Source organism: Pteropus vampyrus, unplaced genomic scaffold (genome assembly GCF_000151845.1).
Source record: "Pteropus vampyrus isolate Shadow unplaced genomic scaffold, Pvam_2.0 Scaffold503, whole genome shotgun sequence".
NCBI lineage: Eukaryota > Metazoa > Chordata > Mammalia > Chiroptera > Pteropodidae > Pteropus > Pteropus vampyrus.
This window is the reverse complement of record NW_011889284.1, coordinates 1003731-1012361: the sequence shown is the minus strand read 5'-3', so window position 1 is coordinate 1012361 and position 8631 is coordinate 1003731. Positions and strand designations below refer to the sequence as shown.

At 40.2% G+C, this 8631-nt stretch overlaps 1 protein-coding gene across 1 annotated transcript in view; it reads left to right on the top strand.

Annotated features, from left to right (window-relative positions):
- The first annotated feature begins 905 nt into the window (after nucleotides 1–905).
- The window catches only part of KRT23 (keratin 23), a 16306-nt gene continuing 8580 nt past the window's right edge, over nucleotides 906–8631 (top strand). Inside the window, exons 1-5 of the mRNA XM_011383081.1 lie at nucleotides 906–1301; nucleotides 5856–5938; nucleotides 6631–6787; nucleotides 7853–8014; nucleotides 8118–8240. Coding sequence (XP_011381383.1) covers nucleotides 906–1301; nucleotides 5856–5938; nucleotides 6631–6787; nucleotides 7853–8014; nucleotides 8118–8240 — 921 coding nt within the window. The remainder of the gene's footprint in view (nucleotides 1302–5855; nucleotides 5939–6630; nucleotides 6788–7852; nucleotides 8015–8117; nucleotides 8241–8631) is intronic.

The window sequence follows — 8631 nt, the reverse complement described above, 5'->3', positions numbered from 1 at the left end:
AGACAACCCATGGCACATTTCCTGTTTTCCTGTGTCCCCTCCGCAGGTCACAGACACACAGAACCCAGCCTTTCCAGAGCTCAGACCGGACAGCGCTGAGGGCCAGTTAACAAAGGCCGCTCTCCTCCCAGGAGCCAAGGAAAGTCCTGAGCAGAGGTCAGGGTTGTTTGCTTGGAAGCGTGCTGGGAATGAAAGGCACCTTGGAAGTGAAAAGCTCGGTCATTTATTAATTAATTATAATTGAGGGTTTGTTCTTAAGAATGATTCCTTTGAAATTACTTTCCATCAAACAGTGACTGTCACAAAAGCATCAGATACTGAGAACATTCTCCATTTCCTTAGCCTCAGTATTGTTATTCTGGGACCTGAGATTCTGTTCTGATCTGGCTCTTCCCTTGGGAGTGTCTCCCACCCTCCCTTTAAGAGCTGGGATTTGTTTATTGCATGAGGTGAGGCCAGGGGAAGGGGGTGGGGTCTGTGTGTTTGTCCACTTTTTAAAAGAAAATCTATGCTACAGGAAATAACCTTTTTGTGGACTATAATCTGACCCTTTCCAGATAAATGAACAATGAAAAAACTCCATGGAGAGATTAGAAAGACACCTGAGACTAATACCCGACTAATGTCGTGGGCCACACCTCTGGCTTACAACTGGAAGGGAGAAACAAACTGGTCTATCGATGTGGCTCTAAACAACAACAATGTGTGAAGGCCCGGGGCACTTCGAGATTGACCAAGAGGAAACACACGTTGCACAATGATAGGATCTTGTTGGTACAGTTGTCAGAGAAGGGAACTCCCACAGCAAAGGGCATAAAACCATCCAGGGCAGTCTGGGGCGGCTCAGTTCTGCAGTGCCAGGGAGCAGAGCAGAGCCCGGCCCTGCCCCACACACAGATGGGACCATGACCTCCTGGGGCAGCTTCGGCCAGAGCCCCTCTGGCTCCCCTCATGGCACGGGAGGCGGCTGGGGTCGGCCTGGGAGGTTCCCCCGGGCTCCCAGTGTCCATGGGGGCGCAGGGGGTGTCCGCGTCTCCCTCTCCTTCACCTCGCCAAGCTGCCCGGCACCTGGAGGGTCTTGGGGGCCTGGAAGAGGCAGTTCCCTCGTAAGTGGAAATGGGAAGGTGATGATGCAGAACCTCAATGACCGCCTAGCCTCCTACCTGGACAAGGTACGCGCCCTGGAGGAGGCCAACGTGAAGCTCGAAAGTCGTATCCTGAAGTGGCATCAGCAGAGAGAGCCTGGCAGTAAGCACGATTACTCCCAACATGAAGAAAACATCAGCAGCCTGCAGGAGCAGGTAAGATGCTGGGTGACCGGGGAACTCGAGAGGGGGCTGCATTTCCAGGGAACACCATGGGAGGAGAAATCAGTACGTACTTAAAACGATTTCCAGGAAAATGGCAAAAGAGCTTAAAGTAATTGTGAACAAAGGTAGTTGAGGATATTTTCTTATTATACCTTAAATTTAGGCTTGGGAAAGTCTGTTTTGTTTATTCAATCTTCCATACATTAAATTATGTGGAAAATCTAAAACATCTAAGGCATCCAGCTGCTATCCAGTGTCCCTTATGAGCCAACATGGTAAGAGTAATGATAAGGGCTGATACTCATTCCTCATGTTCAGTGCACAAGGCGCAAGACAGCATTTACCTTATTACATCAGTTCTGCTCCACCTCAAAGAACTGGCAACAGCGCGATTATCCAGTAAAGAAAGACTGAGTTATATTATTTTGGAGATCACCCTAAAAGCTGTCACTCCACTAGCAGACACATCATTGTGACATCCCTGGATATTTCCTCTTGGGGGCTGCTAGAAGTTCTGAGCTCTAGATGTTCACAATTCTGAAAATGGCATATTGCTAGAAAAATATAATAAAATGAACATAATTTTTGGAGTCTTAGAGTTCGGATGGGTTATGGAGATTTCTTCAAAAAACAATTTTTCAACCAAACACTTAAAAAGTTAAGTTTATGCCTTCTAGGATGTCTCATAACACTGGCTAGAAGTAGGTCCCCCTACTTTAGTCGTCTCCTAGATTATTTTTTAAAGCTATATAACTTCCCTCTTACGTGAAGCGGTCCCAGAAAATTTCCTGCAAGATTGTAATTTAACCTATCCTAGAAAGGGCATCACAAGTTTTCAATCTTTATAAGATATTATTTCTCAACACTCAGTCATCCTTGCTTGAATGTAGGGAGGACCAATCAAGATAATATAAATCTGTTCTCATAATAAACCCTAATTATTGAATAATCAACCTAATAACTGACTGTGTAATTACTTTAACTATATAGTACATGGTTGTCTTTACAAAAGAAAAAAGAAAAAAAACAAGGTGACTCAACAAACCTCACCATATTTTTTTCGTTAATAAAACTGCTTTGGTTTTAGAATGGAGAATAGAGGATTTTTGCAAATAGACAGCTGAGAACATATCTCCCCCCAAAAAATGTGAGGTTATACCCGGTCAAATAATTTATTGGCTAACAGCAGAGAGAAGGACGGAAAAGGAGAAAAAGGAGGGAAACATTTATTACCACTTATTGGATGCCAAGCATCGTGTTGAGTGTTTCACACACTTATCAGTGCCATCCCAAAGCTTTTTGCAATGATGGAAATGTTCTATATCGCCTGATTTAATTCTCACGACAACCCTGGATAAGAACTAAAGCTCAGAAAAGTGGAATTGCCATCCAAAGTCACCAGCAAGAAGCTGGGATTCTAACCCAGGTGTGTTTCCAATGGCCTCAATTTCCATCAGAATGGTCTGACTAGCCAACCTCATACCACAGTGATACTGTTTGTTGTTGATGTATTACATTTGTGTTGTTAATCATACAGCACGTATTTCATACACATTACTCCATTCTGTGAAGCAGGTATTTTTATCCCCAGTAAGTAGATGAGCAGACTGAGACTGAGTGGTTGCTTAAATTCTTTGGAGCAGAACTGAGAAGAGTGAGTGAGGCCAGTGCCAAGGAGGGGGCGGCTTACCCTGCCCAGGCAGCCTGGGATTCTGGTTCTGACATTAAATAGGAAGCTTCTTCAGCTTCAAATTCCACTCTTTCCTGGATTTCTTATTTCAGTTGTTACATTTTTCTCTGTACTTGAAGAAAACAACTTTTTGAAGTTCAGGTTGTCTGACTTTCCCAATCTCCCCAGTTTGCAGGTGAGAAAATAGAGGCTTAAAAAAGGTCCCACAACTATTCAAGGATGACCCCTTCCCTGGCCTTCATGAAGCATTCTGAGTAGACACAGCCCCCACTTTAGGGATAGTAAATGTTACTCAAAAAGTCTCTAAGAAGTTGAGTTCAAAATTAACCCACTCCTTTGAAACACAGAGTTGGACATAGAGGGATATTAGAATATTAGAATAGCTCATAATAATACTATATTTGGCATTTTGGTTTACAGTAAAAAAAATTCTGTTTTCCTCTCCCTAGTAGATCACACAGCCTGGAGCAATGGTGCTGCACTAACACATCAACTAGATTCTTTTAAAAGAATAACTCAGGGCCCTGGGGAGATTCCAGGTGATTAATTATAACATACCATGCAAAACCCATGCCTCACATATCATTTCACAATCCATCCTCATCCGTTCATTACTGCAAAAGATGTCTCAGAAATATTGGCTGTATCATAACATTGTATCAGGTAACCCGAAGAGTGTGGGAAGTAGCTTCAGTTTTTAAACGTGGTCTATATCAAGTGCATTTCAGAACTCACCACTCACATACTATGAGAATGCTGGCTGGGGAAATCAGACTCTTGACGTGGATGCATTATCAGTTTAACTCGGGAAAGCCATATAAGCCCACAGGTGATATTTTTGATGTTCTCAATTCTGTGGAGCATATAGCGCATGGTTTCTCTGGGTGTCAGACAACACTTTGGTGCACAACTAAGGCAAGCCCTAGTTGTAGTACTTTTTATGTCCCATAAGCTTAGAAATGCAAACAACAAAGAGCCAGTTGGGAAAAGCATTTGGTAAGAGAATCCCTAAGAAGCACCACAGAGGAAAGACAAAGAAAGAGCTACAGAATCCTTTTTTAGAGCAAAGGACGGAGCCAGAGTACCATTTGGAAACCACCACAAGAAGAAAAAAGATGGGCAGGGGCAGCCAGCCTGGCTATCTCCCACCACGGACAAAGTTTGAGAGTGCATCTCAACATATAAATCCTGAAATTTATTGAATGCAGGCTCTAGTTACAAAAGTGCTAGATTTTAAAGAAGAAAATTAGGCAATTCACATTTTTCTGAACTAATTTAGTTTCAACCAATTTTTTAGAATGTCTACAGTATGCCCGGAATATGCTAAGTATTTTACAACATTCTTTTATTTTATCTCTTCTAATCTAATTCTCATACCTCTTTGAGAAATGGCTATTTTTATTGCCATTTTGTGGATGAAGAAACTGACACTCAGTAAGGTCACCCAGCTAGTGGATGCTGGAGCAGGGTCCCAGGCCCCGCTCTTTGAGTACAGACCCAGTGGTATCACCACCTCTGAATCCTGTTATTGTGCATTCATGATACCAAATTCCATGGAATCAGTGGAGCTTTGAATAGGAACAGATTTTTCAAAGGTACCTTTGTATTGAGGTATATCTTTGTCCTATGAAAATCTTTTCTAAATAAAGGAATTATCTGTATAAATACAATGGGAATGTCACAGGATTCTCTGGTTCTAACTAAGTTACAGAAGTTTGGAGCTGGGACTTCTCAGTCACTTGTTTCTAGTACAAACTCCTTATTTAACAGATGATGAAATTGAAGCCCAGGGAGGAGAGAGACTGACCCAAATTCACATCGATGGGTGCAACAGGAAGTAAAAGGAAAATCTCCCAGTTTCTCGTTCAGCACAATACTTGGCACAAAAGTATTATTATACTGGTGATATTGAGACATCTTCCACACAGTTTTCCTGAAGACAGTGACATACATCAAATGTGTAGTCTGATAACAACTACCTAGAAGTATTTACAAATCATATATGTACACATAATTGCTCAGGTAGACACTTTCAATAATATTTTTCTTTTTAAAGTAAAGATATCTAGTGAAAGTCTTTAATTAGAGACTTTAACACTGTTAAAGTTTATTAAGCTGCCTCATTAGATGGTAAAGAATTATTTCAGTTAATATTTTAATAGCCACAACTGGGGCACACTCATCATGGAATAATTTACAAACACATATACATACTTATAAGTTATGTATATATGACTATAGTCACTTTGGGAAAAAAATAATTATGGTATGAGGTGACTATTAAAAAATATATTTTACATTGTTTAAATGTACTATAAAATTCATTTAAAATTAGTTGGACAAACCAATATCAGTGCTACTTTGCTCAGTATCACCAATCAGAAACATGAATGGTATCACAAGAACTGTGTTCATCCAAAATAATTATTGCACTAATGTGCACAATAAGAAAAGGATCAGAACCTAAACCACTTTTAACATCTTCAGATGCAGACGAGCTTAAGCAAAACACTAAGATATGTTCATAATACTAGAAAGTTAGAAGGCATTTTGAACAATCACACTCCTTCCTCTTCCTGTAACATTCTTTCATCATTTGCATCAGTCTGAGCCTATCAAAACTCCATGTAAAAAAAAAACAATGCAGACCACATCCTTATTATAAATACATTCTTACGTTTTCTGCCTAGTAAGTGCTCAGTAAATACTTGCTGATTTGATTATTCATTGTTCCCTTGCCAGAAAAAGAAGTCACCTGTGCTAACAAGTCATATACCCAGGGGACTAGAGGGCAGAAATGAAACTTTCCTGTGAATTGTGTCCCACTGAATTGACTCTTGGTTCCTGTTTTACAGATAGTGGATGGTAAGCTGACAAACGCCCAGATCATTCTTCTCATTGACAACGCACGGATGGCAGTGGATGACTTCAGCCTCAAGTAAGTTCCTTCTTCACAGTGTCGTGGGGTATGTTTGAGGGGATGGGAGGGTGTTTTGTTTTGTTTTGTTTTGTTTGGGTTACTCTTGTTTTTGTTTCTGTTTTTCAGAAGAAAAACTTATCTCACATTATCCATATGTAAAAATCTTACTAAAATATAATTAAAAGGCATAACAAGAATAAATACTTAAACAAACCAGATATAAAACACACTTTTTGGTGTGAAGAACTTCGAATATGAACCAAGAATTACATGATGTTAAAAAGTTATTGTTAATTTTTTAGGTGTGATAATGTTATTATGCTTGTTTTTTTTTTAAATGTCTTTTTCTTAAAAGATGCATTCAAACACTATTTAGGGATAAAATGCCATAATGTCTCTAATTTACTTTAAAATACAAAATGGAATAGAGATGAAGCAACTATGGCAAAATGTTAATGGTTTCTAAATCTAGGTGATGTGCATATGACTGGTTATTATTTTATTCTTTCTAATTAAAAAAAAAAGTAACATTGAGTCACCATCAGAGAAAAAAATGCGTGAAACAGATAATACAAAGAACACGTAGCGTGGATTAATTTGCTCCCATTAAACCTAAAAAGTAGGAAAGTCACCTCTAAACTAAGGTGAATCCTCACAAAGACCTCAGCCTTCCAACAATAGGTGTGCTCTTCCCTTTCTTCTAATCAAAGGTATGAAAATGAACACTCCCTCAAGAAAGACTTGGAAATTGAAGTTGAGGGTCTCCGAAAGACCTTGGATGACCTAACCATTATCACAACAGACCTGGAGCAGGAGGTAGAAGGGATGAGGAAAGAGCTCATCCTCATGAAGAAGCGCCATGAGAAGGTAGGGCGCCCCAGGAGTCACCAGCACAGCTCCAAATTTGCACATTTTAGGTGATTCAATAACTATAGAAGAAACCACCATCTCTACGCCTGTCCCATTGTCCTTCAGTCTAAATAATCATAAGCAACCATATACACATCTCATTTTTCCAAGTCCAAGGTTATCTACTCAAATGCCAGATACAACAGCCAAAACACAATTGCAATGAACGATAGATCAGTCAATGGTTTTAATGCAATATGTTTACCTAGGTTTTTTTGTTGATATGATACTGTAAAAATAAATGTGTGAGACCAGACTTCCTTCCTTGACCCAGTGTGCAGCAAATTGAGGGACAAAAGAATAAAGAGAATCTGCCACTGGCCAAGGTAAATATGACTAGTGGCAAAAATTAAGAATCTTAATTTACAGAAACATTTAACCGACTTGCAAACAATTACTATCCATCTAAAGTCTCTAAGACTTTGATAAAATGATGGAAACACAATCCCTATTTTAGGCAAACAATATTGCTTCTAAACATCAAAGAGCCTCCCTACAGCTGAACAGCTGGTTAGACAATGACCATTAATTAAACCTTTCTTTTGGTTTCTTTGTTTTCACAATATCCTATGGGCATTGGTCTTACAGACTCCTAAAGCACTGATGAAATCTTAAAAGCCTCTATGCCTTTTGGCTTTGGGTTATTGAACTGCTTCCCAAAAGCTTTAATCTATAATCTAAAATGCTCAACTGCTTAACTGTGTCATCGCTTCACCCAAGAACCTTTGCCGAGTACGTTACACACTATGCAGGCATAATTCTTGCTGAAACATTTTCAATCAGTCGGTAATCATAAAAGCCAGTTTATTACCTGTCTGGTGCTTTATTTTATGAAAATATAAGGGGGGGAAATCATATAATGTTTTGTCATCAATAAGTAATAATTGAGAAGCCAAATCAAACCAGTGAAAGAGTAGCAACCACATAAGATGAATTTTTAAAAGATCCATTTACCGCTGCCAATCAACATACCTCTTTCTGATTGTCGCAGCCAATTCATTTTCTTTCTCTGTTATTATGCAGGAAATGGAGGAACGTCATGTGTCAAATGACTGCATGGTCGATGTGAAGGTGGATACAACCCCAGGGGAAGATCTGATTAAGGTCCTGGAGGATATGAGGCAGGAATACGAGTTTATGATAAAGAAGAAGCACCAAGATTTGGATGCTTGGTATAAAGAGCAGGTAAAAGAAAGGTGCCCAAACTTCCCAAAGGTTCCATTTCCATTGGTCCAATGCCAATGTCTCTGCTGTTTGCTTGGTCTCACAGTCAGCAGCCATGGCCCAGGAGACGGCCATGGCCCAGGAAGCAGCCAGTTCAACAGCTCTGCAGAGCAGCCAAAGTAACATCCATGAGTTGAAGCGCACTTTCCAGGCCCTGGAGATTGATCTACAGGCACAATGCAACAAGGTGAGTCTGAGTTAGGAAAGTCCTGAGTTGGGTACCACCTCTTCCACAAAGCCTTCCTTGTTCTCTCTCTGTTTCTCCCTCTCTCTCTCTGTCTCTGTCTCTCTGTCTCTCTTTATCTCTCTCTCTCTCTGGCTCAACTCCATTGGGACATCTCTCACTTCCCACTTTTCATCCAAATTGTTCTTGATGAGAATGAAAGTAACAGCTATCACTTGTTGAGTGTCCACATTGTGCCAGGTGGTGTGCTAAGGAGTTCATTATATCAAATGTCATCAACCCTCACATTAACCTTTCCAGGTAAGTCTTAGTGTCCCCACTTTAGAGATGAGGAAACCAAAGCTCCAAACAGTTAAGTAAACTGGCCAAGGTCACGCAGCTAAGTGGCCAGTGG